Source organism: Poromitra crassiceps, assembly GCF_964638095.1.
Source record: "Poromitra crassiceps genome assembly, chromosome: 1".
Classification (NCBI taxonomy): Eukaryota; Metazoa; Chordata; class Actinopteri; order Beryciformes; family Melamphaidae; genus Poromitra; species Poromitra crassiceps.
This window is the reverse complement of record NC_139623.1, coordinates 10,066,267-10,081,277: the sequence shown is the minus strand read 5'-3', so window position 1 is coordinate 10,081,277 and position 15,011 is coordinate 10,066,267. Positions and strand designations below refer to the sequence as shown.

General features: G+C 43.4%; 1 protein-coding gene across 1 annotated transcript; it reads right to left on the bottom strand.

Annotated features, from left to right (window-relative positions):
- Positions 1–3,259: 3,259 nt before the first annotated feature.
- upp1 (uridine phosphorylase 1) lies at positions 3,260–12,674 on the bottom strand. The gene is made up of 7 exons (XM_083639046.1): positions 12,644–12,674; positions 12,053–12,164; positions 11,795–11,953; positions 11,336–11,450; positions 8,244–8,453; positions 4,062–4,208; positions 3,260–3,934 (listed from the first exon to the last, which is right to left on the bottom strand). Exons 2-7 carry the CDS (start codon positions 12,128–12,130, stop codon positions 3,786–3,788), a joined length of 858 nt encoding a protein of 285 aa, XP_083495172.1. The 5' UTR covers positions 12,131–12,164; positions 12,644–12,674; the 3' UTR covers positions 3,260–3,785.
- Positions 12,675–15,011: the final 2,337 nt, after the last annotated feature.

The following is a 15,011-nucleotide window of genomic DNA, read 5'->3' as shown; positions in this document are numbered from 1 at the left end:
TTGTCTATCTGTTCCATGGTGTGGTATGTATCAATCCTGTCCCTGTGATCTGTTTGGTTTTGATATCCTGTTCCTGAGTAGAGCTATAGCCTCGGGCTAGTGCGTTTTGTTCATTTTGTATTTTGATTCATTCAGTAAAGACTTATTTGCTCCTCAAATCCATGCCTGCCTGGTCTGCCTTGCCTGCTGCCTCTCTCTCTGCATTTGGGTCCACACACACCATCTAACCATACCAAACCCTGACAGTAAATCCATGTATATTCCCTGCACATTTAATGCCTATTTAACTAGCCTGTAAATTTCATGTACATTCAATATAAACTCCTATTTAACTCCGACTGTAAATTCATGTAAATCCACTGCCTATTTAACGTCTATTTAACTCAGTCTGTAAATCTCATGTAAATCCAACGTAAATTCATATTTATCATCCACACAACACTTCACCACTCATGTACATATTGTATATATTTACTCGATTTGATTGCACTTGCAACTTTGTGATTGTCTTTAGTTATCTTCCTACTTCTTACCTCTGTATATTGATGTGACCGCTACGCTGCATACAGACACTAAGAAATTCCTCGTATGTAACTTGCATACTGTGGCAATAAAAGTGATTCCGATTCTGATTCTGATAAACCATTAATAATAATAGTAAAAAACAACAACTATATACTGCACTTGCATGCAGTATTCAGAGTCTATAGGAAAAATAAGCTTCAGACTGTTTGTTCTTGGATTTTAATAGTGATAAGACATTCCTGGACATTTGTTCTGTCAAGCTGAGATGCAGAGTTTAGAGTTTCTGAATGGCACATCTGAGGGGGGGTTCCGAAAAAACAACTTAATATGCATCAATAATAATAATAATAATAATAATAAATATAGCCGCAAGTGGCGATTGACGGGGTCCAAGCTTCCGGGGGCCTGGGGTTAAATGTGACATAGACACCAAATAGTGCACATTTAGTCAGAGTTGATATGTGCAAAGGGACACCAATTTTGTGTTCTGGTCAGTCAGGGCGTTGTGGTCAGTAAGGGTGTTGTGGTCAGTCAGGGCATTTTGGTCACTAAGGGCATTGTGGTCAGTCAGGGTGTTGTGCTCAGTCATGGTGTTGTGGACAGTAAGGGCGTGGTGGTCAGTCAGGGCGTGGTGGTCAGTAAGGGCATTGTGGTGAGTAAGGTTGTGGCCAGTATGGGCATTGTGGTCAGTAGGCATGTTGTGGTCAGTCAGGGTGTTGTGGTCACTAAGGCTACGTTCACACAGCCATCTTTAGTGCTTGAATCTGACTTGATGCTCACATCTGATTTTTTTGTGTGGCTGTTCACAGACTTTTTAAAAGTGGCCCATATCAGACTCCAGACTCCAGTGTGAACAGATCACGGACATGAAGTGACCCGCATGCGCAGAACAATAACGTCACACGCAGCACACTGCTGTTCTACATAAACCCGGAAGAGAAGACAGCAGTAAACATGCGGTAGCTGACGATGTTGTTTCATCTGTTGTTCACGGTTTAATTTCAATGCCCGCGTGTTGGTCCTCCCCCTCCCTCCCTCCTCCCGCCAGTGCAGAATAGTGACGAATGTCGCTCTGGAATGACGTAAAAGTCACATTGAAGTGGTGGACGCTGCCAGGAAATTTTTGGATATTTAAGACATTTCAGGAGATGACTTGACGAAAACGCTGAATGAAGCGTTCGCTTCAGCCTAGACGACTGGTCTGGGCCACAGTATGGATATTGGGGTGAATGGGCGCATTTTGGGTGGACACTTTTTACTGATATTGCATTTGCACTATAGTTTTAGCAATACAGTAGGTGACGGTAATGCACCATTTAAGGATGCCAACTGCCATAAAACTCAACAGAAGAAGAAGAAGTCACATTGAAGCATTAAGTCAGATATGGGCCAGATGTCTGTCCACACCGGAGTCACTTTCAAAAACATCAGATTCGAATCTGATGTTTTACCACATTTGAAAGTAGCCCAGGTCGTCTTTAAAAAAGTCACTTTCAATGTGAATGTACTGTTCACACAGTCATGAAAAAGACTGACCTGAGTCACTTAGGGGGGAAAAGATTAGATTCAAGCACTAAGGATGGCTGTGTGAACGTAGCCTAAGGGTGTTGTGGTCAGTCAGGGGGTTGTGGTCAGTAAGGGTGTTGTGGTCAGTCAGGGCGTTGTGGTCAGTAGGCATGTTGTGGTTAGTCAGGGCATTGTGGTCAGTAAGGGTGTTGTAGAAAATGCTCCGTAATGGCCCACCAGCAGGGCTGTTCTTGGGGCAATTGACGCCCACGAACCAAGGAGCCCACGACGCAATGATGTCACTGCCGTGTCATCATCGGTGATGATGTCAGAGTTCACCTCGTGAGGTCATCGGTGATGTCAGAGTTTTCCCTGTGAGGTCATCGGCGATGTCAGACGGTCCAGGCTGACTCCAGACTGTGTGATGGCAGACGTGACTTTGTGAGGTCATCGATGATGTCATACCTCCCGGGACGTTGTGACATCACCAATGATGTCATACCTCGAATGTGGGGGGTATAAAGGTGTTGTTCTGTTATGTTCCCTTTCTGCAATCTGTAAGCTACTCTGTATACTGCTTCTGCCTGATATCCCAAATAAATTAGCCTGAAAGACATCTCTGTGGTTCTAATCGATCACTGCCCGTGAGCTCTTACCTAAGATCCAGCAAACTTCACACAAACTTCCTAACAGGTGTTGTGGTCACAGTATGGGTGGTGTGGTCAGTAAGGATGTTGTGGTCAGTCAGGGCGTTGCGGAACCAGAGTTGGGGTCCGTTAATCAAAAAAGTAATGTATTACATATTATACATTACTTAAAAAAAGTAATGCCTTACTTTACTTGATTACTCCCTGGAGAAAGTACCGTAATTTGTTACACTACTCGTTACATTACTTTTGCGTTACTCCGTAACATCGCCTGAGATGCATTGTCACGTAATTTGCCAGTTAACAATACAACATTAAACCTTACATATGCCGATATATTAGCACAAATCTCTATCGTAATAAGGTAGGTTGCAAAACTTTTCCTGCCTGATGGCTGTCCGTTCCCTGCCATCTGTATTTTGCTCAATATGTTTCTGAAAAATTGCGATTCTACTGTTGAAACTGGCAACATTTCCTCTATCATGTACGAGGCAACAAGCCTGTCCATCTCTTGATTTGTGCTTGGACCCTTAATAATAATAATAACACTTCGGAGATACAGTGATATAGGTTTATAGAAGTTTGCTGAGAGGGTTTTACAAACTTGTGACAGACACAACTAAAATACTGTAGGTGTATCAATTTTGTCACAACACTGTTGTGAGCATAGATTTGACCAAAAGTCATGAAGCGGTTCAAGTTTTAGGATAAGTAACTTGACACAGTGCACAAAAAATAGAGGTAGCATTAAAGAAGAGGCATTTTAGTGACCATAGACTTCTAAATTGATTATAAAACATGCACTCTCCAATTAAATGCGCTTAGGAAAATTAAGAAAAAGCATACAAGTGAAAAAGCATAATAGTGGAAGCAGAGTGTAAGGAATGTAGACAACATGAAATGCATAACTTTAAAACTCAATGATTATTCAAGTCACATCAAGTAAAGCCCATTGTATAACAGTAAAGAATTCATACAAAAATAATAATTTAGAGATTAATTATTACATTCCAATATGTTTCCAGTGTTACAGCTATAAGCTCACAGTGATGACCCCCAAAACAAGATTCACGTTAGTTTACCAGTGTAGAAACAGTTGCGAGTAACCTAGGTTCTGCCTGCGGCACTCAACTGCTTTTTGATGAAGTCGCCGACCAGTATCTGAGGGCGTTGCTGGTAGCTACGAAGAACTTCATGAGAGCTGATCAGCTGATCTCCTTTCAACCGGTCCAGTAATGTCACACACACCACAGCCGCTTCAGACAGCAAGAAATGAACATTAGGGACTACTACTCCTATACACTTATACTGTAGGTGTCAAGAAAATAAATGGTGTTCTGAGGCTTTGAAACATGAGTAAAAAAAGTTGATGTGGTTTCTTACCTCGTAAGCCGCTCAGCTTGCACATGGCGGCAAACACTGAGGACTCCATTTCGATGTTGCGGACTCCTGCTTCATGGGCTGTAGCCAGGTAGTCCTGCTTATCCTGCTCAGAGTAGGAGCAGAAAGCACCATCCAAACGGGCTTGGCCTGTGCAAATGTTCAATAGATGACAGACCAGGCTGAAGACATACTGTACATATCAGATAGACCAGGCTGAAGACATACAGTACATGTCAGATAGACCAGGCTGAAGACATACATGTCAGATAGACCAGGCTGAAGACATGCATGTCAGATAGACCAGGCTGAAGACATACATGTCAGATAGACCAGGCTGAAGACATACATGTCAGATAGAGCAGGCTGAAGACATACTGTACATGTCAGATAGACCAGGCTGAAGACATACATGTCAGATAGACCAGGCTGAAGACATACAGTACATGTCAGATAGACCAGGCTGAAGACATACATGTCAGATAGAGCAGGCTGAAGACATACATGTCAGATAGAGCAGGCTGAAGACATGCATGTCAGATAGACCAGGCTGAAGACATACATGTCAGATAGAGCAGGCTGAAGACATACTGTACATGTCAGATAGAGCAGGCTGAAGACATACATGTCAGATAGAGCAGGCTGAAGACATACATGTCAGATAGAGCAGGCTGAAGACATACATGCCAGATAGAGCAGGCTGAAGACATACAGTACATGTCAGATAGACCAGGCTAAAGACATACATGTCAGATAGACCAGGCTAAAGACATACAGTACATGTCAGATAGACCAGGCTGAAGACATACATGTCAGATAGACCAGGCTAAAGACATACATGTCAGATAGAGCAGGCTGAAGACATACTGTACATGTCAGATAGAGCAGGCTGAATACATACATGTCAGATAGAGCAGGCTGAAGACATACATGTCAGATAGAGCAGGCTGAAGACATACATGTCAGATAGAGCAGGCTGAAGACATACTGTACATGTCAGATAGAGCAGGCTGAAGACATGCATGTCAGATAGAGCAGGCTGAAGACATACATGTCAGATAGAGCAGGCTGAAGACATGCATGTCAGATAGACCAGACTGAAGACATACATGTCAGATAGAGCAGGCTGAAGACATACTGTACATGTCAGATAGAGCAGGCTGAAGACATGCATGTCAGATAGAGCAGGCTGAAGACATACTGTACATGTCAGATAGAGCAGGCTGAAGACATGCATGTCAGATAGAGCAGGCTGAAGACATACATGTCAGATAGAGCAGGCTGAAGACATACTGTACATGTCAGATAGAGCAGGCTGAAGACATGCATGTCAGATAGAGCAGGCTGAAGACATACATGTCAGATAGAGCAGGCTGAAGACATGCATGTCAGATAGACCAGACTGAAGACATACATGTCAGATAGAGCAGGCTGAAGACATACTGTACATGTCAGATAGAGCAGGCTGAAGACATGCATGTCAGATAGACCAGGCTGAAGACATACATGTCAGATAGAGCAGGCTGAAGGATATATTACCACTAAGTCGCATCAACAGTCAATATGTCAATGAACCAGGCATGGAATTTTCATTTCAAAGGTGGGGGGGACACAATTGGTACAGGGCAGGCCCAAATCCTCAGAAAGGCTTTAGTTATTTAGATACGCCTACCCGAGGTAGAACGAAACATGACCATGTTTTTTTCCCACATAAGTTTGATATGTCCCCATTCCTTCTATAATTTATAGAATAACATAATGTATTTATTTATAGAATAACCCTAGAAAATCAGGTACAATATGCTCAACTCACGACTTTGCACTAGGCTAACTGGGTGCTGCTGGATCCCCAAAATAAACCATAAATCAACTAAGGAAAAGGACAGCACTCCAAGTTGATGAATGTATTGCCACACACACACATTGTGTGGCAATACATTTAGGGACCCCAGTATGCAGAAATATTCAAATAGAAGAGGCAAAAATAACACATTTATACTGCATGCAAAAAAATGCATGGCTTTTCCCAAAAATGGCATCGCATTAGCATGTCTGGAAAGGGGAGACTCGTGGTTACCCATAGCACCCATTCTCATTCAGATATCCGGACCACGACTCGCTACAATTTGCATACCGCCCCAACAGGAGCACAGCGGATGCAGTAGCACACGTGCTCCACACCGCCCTGTCCCACCTGGAGGGGAAGGACACCTATGTAAGAATGCTGTTCGTGGACTACAGCTCAGCATTCAACACCATAGTACCCTCCAGGCTGGTACGCAAGCTCAAGGATCTGGGACTAAACACAGCAATGTGCGACTGGATCCTGGATTTCCTGACAGATCGCCACCAGGTGGTGAGGGTGGGCAACCTCACCTCCTGCCCACTGACCATCAGCATAGGAGCGCCCCAGGGGTGCTTCTCCAGTCCCTTCTGGTACGACCTCTACACCCACGACTGCGTGGCGACTCAAACTTCGAACACCATCGTGAAGTTTGCAGACGACACAGCAGTCGTGGGGCTGATCTCGGGGGGGCGACGAGACGGCCTATAGAGGCGGTGGGGGCCCTGGAACAATGGTGCCAGGACAACCACCTCTCTCTGAACGTCTCCAAGACCAAGGAGATCATTGTAGACTACAGGAGGGGGGGGGGCGCACACCCCCCAATCACCATCAACGGCACAGTGGTGGAAAGGGTGGACAGCTTCAAGTACCTGGGAGTCAACATCCACCAGGACCTGACTTGGGCCGGTCACACCGCCACTGTTGTCAAAAAGGCCCAACAGCGACTACACGGACTCAGGCGCCTAAAGAAATTTGGGCTAAGGCCAGAAATCCTTAGGGACTTCTACAGAGGCACCATTGAAAGCCTGCTGACTGGCTGCTTCACCACCTGGTACGGGAACTGTACCACCATGGACCGCAGGGCGCTACAAAGAGTGAGACGCGCGGCCCAGCACGTAACAGCATGTGAGCTGCCAGAACTGCAGGAACTGTATAACCAGCGGTGCCTCAGGAGGTTCCTGAAGATCATCAAAGACACAAACCATCCCCACAACAGCCTGTTCTCCCTGCTACCCTCAGGGAGGAGATACAGGGTTCCAAAAGCACGCACAAATCGCTTGAGGAACAGTTTCTTCCCGCAGGCCACGACTCCTTAACATACACAAATAGTGTAGTAGCTGTACTGAACCGTACTGTAGCTGCTACCATTATGTATGTCTAATGTTTAATTGTATGTTTAATTAGGTATATGCTATTTGCACCTGTACGTCAAATACGTCGAATTTAAAATGTTTAAGCACGTCTAAAGTATGCACATGACATGTGCACCTATGTGCAGTGAATATGCCACTGTCTCTGACTTGTCTTATCACTCTACTGCTTTATTGCTTGTTGTGTCTCTTGTTGTTTTTGCACTCATATGCCCTGTTATATTTGTACTATGTTGTAAACGGAGTCCACAGCACAAGAATTTCACACGTGATACTTGTACCACGGAGTGACAATAAAAATCTTGAATCCTGTTTGAGAGGTCCAGGAACCAGTTTTCCCTCTCCAAAATGTTGCCTAACTTTGAAGTGTTATTTCGCCCCCTTCCGGACAAGCTAGTGTAACCTGTGTTGTGTTGACAGCACTGGCAGCAACCCATGTTAAAGGCTTGCCCAGGGGTGGAGCGGGATTCGAACTGCTGACCTCCCGCTTTCCAAAGCACACACGCTAACCACTATGCCAAGAGAGCTAGCTCCATTTGGCGCAGCTGGTTAACGGACCTTTATACTGGGGAGTGAGTTTAACCAACCTACTCCCACTCGGGACTCATGGTGACTCACATTCATTGGGTTACACTAGCATGACATGGTTGGTACCAACGGATGCCTCTTCTAGTTTCATATATCAGTACCTTCACTCTAGCTTTAGAAATGGGACTGTTACAACCTCTAATGTTTGACAGTAATGATCGATGACAGTAATGTTTAAAAAAGTGCAGGGGTCCAATACTGCCTTCTGAAAAAGTGTGTGTGTGTGTGTGTGTGTGGGGGGGGGGGTGACATGTAATGTGACATGTAATTTATGGGGCACGGGCCCACAGGGGACATGATGTCCCCTGATGTCCCCTCCCCATAAATTACATCCTTGCAATGAACTACTTAATTAGCACATCAGTGCAGCAGAGCTCGTACCTTCATAGAAATCCAAGGTACACATGGTGTTGGCTATGACCGTCTCAAACTGGTTCAGCTGCTTACTGCACTGTAACAGCTCCTCAGTCAGACCTTGGTCCAGATCCGTACTGCGCACCACTGTCCGCCCCAGGATCACCTGCTCAAACTTGGGCAGGAAGGCGGCATCCACAGACTGCTTGGTGACGACAACAGTGCCAGGTTCAAGCCCTGGAAACCAAAAAGGGTGAAAAAAGTCAAAGGAGATATAGACTCAGCTCTCAGTCTTAATCCGTTTCACTACTGGCGCCGCTCACCAAACGTCTGGAAACCGAGACTAAAGGAGATACAGTGAGCCTCAGAAGCAGTGGGCAGCCATGACACATTTTGATAGTGTCAGAGGTATGAGTATGGTATATTTACACTGATGTCAAGGTCAGAATTATTTTCAATAACTCTTCAGAAGAAAAAAACACTGTCAATCTTCTCTTATTCAGGGGGGTACGGTGGTGCAGTGGTAAGCGCTGTCGCCTCACAGCTCGAAGGTCCTGGGTTCGATTCCCACCTGGGACGCTGTGAACGCTGAAGGAATGCGTGCCCGTCCGCATGTCCTCGAGTGCCCACCGCCCGGGGGGGGGGGGGTCGTCAAAAGGGCCTTTCTGTGTGGAGTTTGCATGTTCTCCCCTTGCCTCCCGGGGGTTTCCTTCATATAGGAACCCCCTTCACCAAAACATGCAATATCCTGGTTGCTAATGTGGTTCCTCCTCTGGTCGTTAAGGGCGCCTGTTCAGAGGGAGGGGAACTGGTTGGAATAGCGTGAACCTCCCACGTGCTATTTCCTACTGGTGAAGCTTCCTCTGTCAGGTGAAAAGAAGCGGCTGGCTAACTGGCCATGTCTCGGAGGAAGCATGGAGCCAGTTTCGGCTCTCCCCAGATCGGCAGAGGGTGGAGTAGCAACCAGGATAAATAAATTAAATTAGCACTAATGGGGGATAAAAATGGGATAAAAAAATTGGGAAAGAAATGTTAGAAAAAAAAAGTTATTTTATTCAGGAAACCCCATTGGAGAAAGACTTTATAATCAGCCATAGAACATGAGATGAGCTCCCTCTTGTGGCGTAACTCTTTCCCAAGATTAGAATATACACTATGGACAGTCCCATGTACACAGAGATGGGCAGTATTTTAAATACATGTATTTAAAATACATATTTTAAATAAATTTGTGTATTTTGTCATTTGTATTTGGCTGGACCAAGAAAAATAAGATGTAATTTGTATCAAAATACTTTCAGACCTTGTATTTTGTGTATTTTAAATACATAAAATACTTTTTTCTTTAATTTTATGTAATTTTATTATCAAATTGACACATTTTTACCATCGACACAGGTTTAAAATGTGGAGAATTTTTTTTCCACTTCTACTCTACCTCTGATTGTCTTACCCTCAGAACAAACTCAACCACAAATCAGAGGCAGAGTAGGGTGGGTCTTGAGTCAGACTTCACATCACTTCTTCATCTAAACTAGTATGAAGCCTTGTATTGGTGGAAATTCCTCCAGAGATAAATTACTACTATAAATTGATGATTAGATATTGCATGCGCTGGCCTATCTGCAAATGAAACGGTTTACTGCATATTCAAACCAATGTATCATATAGGTTGAGGCCACGTCTCGTCATAGACGCTGGTTTAGCTGGCTCAGCCTGGCTGGGGGTGTGGTCAGGGTGAGGTAAAAACCCCCGTTCTATCCATTCAGCAAAGTTAGAATTTAGCTGATAGCCCAGCCCAGGCAGACACGATCGGGGATTTAACCACCGCAGTAAACGTACATCTGAGCAGACGTCTTGTGTTCTGCTCTAGAACCCCCAAACCTGTAGTTTAGAGCCGCAGCACCGTCTTTTGGTGGGTCAGCCCATGAGATATATGGGCGGCTTTACCCCACTCGCACGCCAGCCGTTTAACATTTTGTGGGCGTTCCCAGACATGTGGACTGTCTCTATTAGAAAGACACAACTAATTATCTTCTTCTTAATTAAAATTGGCAAAGTGGGTAGCAGTGTGTGTGGCGGCAGTGTGGGTCACGATTGTGATGTCATCAGTGATGTCACTTGAGCAATTGTGATGTCATCAGTGATGTCACTCGAGCAACTGATTTCTCAACCGTGATGTCACTCAGGCAGTTGTGATGTCATCAGTGATGTCACTCGAGCAACTCTGATGTAGTATGAGCCGATGGCGCACAGTTGCACGATGGCGCCGAGGTGCGTGGGCGGTGTCTGTTTGTCTGTCAGTCATGATTTTGGGAGCCCGTGGAGCCGGCGATTTCCATAACTGCAGCCATGGCGCATCATCTCCAAGGATACAGTTATGATGTCAGATATTCCAAAACTTGAGGTTAACATGTAGAAATGCTGCCTGTAAGTCAAAAGCCCTCACAGAAGGTGATTAACAGCTGAAGTGAGGGAGAAATTAGCTGTGCTGAAAAACAGCTAAAACTGAAATGGAAGAACTGTAGTGTGTTAGAGGGTACACAAAGAAGTATACTGTCACAGAGGACTAAAGAGATGATTTACCATCTAAAGACACCAGAAGATTTCACATTTGAGTATGTGACAAGTATTAGGACATTTTGCTTACATAAATGGCTCAAAATGATTAATAGATCATAAAAATAGGCAATTCATGTAATATTTGGCAATTAATCGATGGATTGACTAATTGTTGCAGCTCTTTATCAGTTTTTATAAAATGTATTTTTATGTATTTTCAAAATACAAAATACATATTTCTATTTCAAATACATTTTTCAGACCAGTATTTTGTATTTGTATTGTGATAAAAAAAATTTTAGCAAGTATTTGTAATTTGTATCAAAATACTTTATGATGTATTTTCGCCCATCTCTGCATGTACACGTGTAATAGCCTCTCCTCCACACTAAACCATCTGATGCTAAGGATATGTGACCATGCAGGGAGTCCAAGGAGTCTACTAATTTATTCTTATCATGATGTTGATTCACTGGATCATGGAGATGCTAATCCTAGGAGGTGCAGCCAGTATGCACTTGTGGTTTTATCAGTCAACTGCAGTATAATCAACTTACCTATTCCACCGGAAGTCCCAATGCGAAAGATGGTAACATCTGTGCAGTGTGCATGGTGAAGGAGCTTTATCAGCTCATGTAACATGATGGAAATAGATGGGATACCCATCCCATGCTGCAAGACAAGCAAAGTCATGTCACAGACAGTTTTCCCCACATCTAATTAGTTTATCCACTGGAGGGAGACGCATATTGATTGTTGCTACTCTGGCTTCTCACTGGAACTTTTCTTATACTATAGTATGACTTGTATCATGTATAACAGTATTTATCGGTGTTCATTCAAAAGCCACAAAATGAATATTACCTTTCATAATCTGACATGTTATAATGAAGGTGTGGCATATACGGTTTAGTCTAGATGGCCTATTTGTTTACAATATTCTTATAGCATATTATCTTGAGACTTTTATTCTTGCGATGGCATAGAGTCATCTTGAGATCTTTGCTCTTACGTACACTGACAGACAGCACTGGGCCAATTTTGTACATGGCATAGCGGTCCGTGCCAGCACAGATATTTGGGTACTCCGATTTAGGGTCTTCCAACCCCAGCTCAGCAGCAATGTACTCAATGAAAGACTTCATTCTCCAGGGACTGCCACCAACACAAACGAACTGAGAGAAAGACACAAAGACACAACAAGTCAATGTTGAGTCATAGATGACCACAAAGGTATCAGTTTAACCCATTTTAAATTCAATTAAAATAATTACTTTGACATTGCCAAACATAGCTGGCAGGTTGTGAGTTGCGGTTCCCAGATTGAAGTGGTAGAGAACGTCATCTTTCATTCCGTCCAGGTGTGGATTGTGCACATAAACAGGGCTTGGGGGGGGAATAGAGGGTTTAATGGGCTTTCATAATAAAGCTATAGACAACTGTTTCTATTCCATTGCCTGAGTTCAAAGGCTGAGTGTAGGCTAATATAAACTGAACCAAGTAGCTACCTACTGACGAGGCTAATCCCATAATTATTGGAACTGTTTGACAAAATAAAAATATTCTTATGTGGTAAATAGCTATTAAACAATGAAGTAGACCTAAAATGTGTAGCCTAATTACTTGGGTATAAAAAGTTTCTAAGAAAACAAGTTTGTATATTGTCTGGAAGCAGGGTGTGGTATCCTGACACATTCTCTAGTTTCATCACTCCTGAAGTGTGGTCAGTTTATGACCTTATAAAATTAGAGAGATAACGAGCGAGAGAGAGAGCTGGGGGGGGGGGGAGTAGTCTTTTCTAAATAGCCTACATTGGGATAGTAAATTCGGGGTTAGTTATTTGAAATTGGATCAAAACTTCTCACCTGCAGTTTTTCTTGTCATCATTCGAGCCCATCTTCCTGGAATTAGTGCATTTGTCGGACCAAAATTATGAAACAGAAAGCAATAAAAACAAATGTGATAACATGTTAGCGTCAGCGTTACATATTGACTTCAGTGTACAGGTTGTGAAGGCGAAACAACACCCAAAACTCAACTGGCAAAGCAATTCATATTAGCCTAAAACGCACTTTTCAATTAAGAGCGCTGGGCTCAAATCCAGTTTCGATCCTCTACGCTAGTAGTATCAGTCATCAAGTGAAAGCATTTCATCGCCACGCAACAAGAAAGAGAAACGGTAACACATCTTTATCTCCATCATAAGCAAAAAGCCTACAGCCGAAGCCAGTGAGGTGCTTCTTTAAAACAAGAGATAGGCTACATTTACCGATACGGGATGTAATCAGCTGGAACTCCCCGCGTTTCTTCAGAATTCACTTTGATCTGTGAATAACTGACCAATGTTGCTGACGTGAGACTCGAGCTCCTGCCTACAGTGACACCGAGTGACGTCACGGGCGTCATAGCGGCAGCCCACTGCGCCTCTGTCACGTAGGCTGCCGCTCTGCTGCAGTTACCGATGGGATGGTCACTGAGAGGAAGCACCATACTATTGAATATAGGTCTATAGGGTCGAGTATGTATTGTATAAACACATCCCACTGCAATAAAGCTGGTTAAATGAAACCTTAATTTGATTATAGGGAATAGCCTATCACATGAGTTATATAACAATATCAGGCCTACTAAATACGCAGGCCAATATTAAAAACTTCACATGAGCATTTCTCAAAACCTAGAAGTAGCCTACACTACAAGTAAGATAAAAGCATGCCTAAATAGTTATTAAGTATTTTACTCATGTCAGGGAAGCTCAGTGTTTTTACTAGATCCAGTGGTGCTAATGCTAACCTGTGCTTGTATAGGCCTACAGTAGGTTCAAAAATATTTTTGGCAAAGGTAGCCTACCTTTTCTTACATTGGACTCGGAGCCTCCGAGTGGAATAGCCTAGACTTGCACATCAAATCTGCTCGCATCCTGTTGGATAAGGTGCCTCTGTAATGTCTCCCTGTTTTATATAGTTCTCCCATTTTATAATCTTGTATTGCTTTTTAATTGACTTTTATTGCTATTTTTTCTAATTCTTACTATTGATTGATTTGTAATGCTTCCTTATTGACTTTTATCTGCCTATTTTCTAATTCTTACCATTGTTTGATTTGTATTGCTCCCTTAATGTTGTATGATTTCGTGTGTCTCGTTTTTATAAGACCAGGGACCGTGCTGGAAATAAGTGTTCGCACTTTAGCATGTTTTTATCCCTTGGATTGAATGTCTTGTACTGTATATCCATAATAAATCAAATCAAATAAAAATGGGATACATTCAAAGAAATCTAAATGTCAAATGGGCTAACAAAAACTAATTTAGTGGACACATGGCTCAGGAAGAAGCACTGCACCCCTTCAGCATGTTATGTGCTATTATCTATCCTATACGTCACTGACGCCCCCCCTCTCTCATCTCAAGAGGAGCGTCATCATATCACGGAGCCATACGCCACACTTAAACTGGTTATTTGTTCAATAAAGTTTGTTAAAACTTCCTACGAGTCTCTCATGATTGAAGTGTGGTCTTTGACTGAATTTCAATCATGGAAGACTAACCTCTACACTACAGCATAGTTTAGAGCACCCCATGCGTACATGCCCCTCGTCATTCAGTGTGTAACTCCTTAGTGACATCACTGATGACATCACAATTGCTCGAGTGACATCACTGGTGACATCACAATTGCTCGAGTGACATCACTAGTGACATCACAACTGCCCCTTCTCCATTTCCCAATATCCAATCAGCTAAGGACATCTGTCTCTCCTGATCTGCTGAGCCAATCATCTAAGCGGTGGTGGTGGTATATAGAGCCCTTGCTACGTCATTACTCACATTTGTGCCATCATCCTCAGCTGCTGTTCATCATCACTGGAGCAGTTGTCTCGCCCCACCCCCTCCCCTGATCACCACCAACGTCATGGCTCCTGTAGAAATCCCTATGGGGGGGATTATCTATCCTATACGTCACTGACGCCCCCCCTGTCTCATCTACTTTTCAACAATTTAATGTATCAATAACACACCTCATTTGACTAAATGTATGTCAGAGCACAAAAACTCTGGCAGATTCTAGCCTGCCCTAGACTGTTTTAAATTTGGTTAGTTCTCTTTCTTGACATTGGGATTTACAGTGATCATGGTGTATGCACGGCTAACTTTCAGTGTAGAATATTTAGCACACCATGGCTCACTGCATATTAAAGATGTGTCTGAAAGGGAAACCTAACACAACAGGC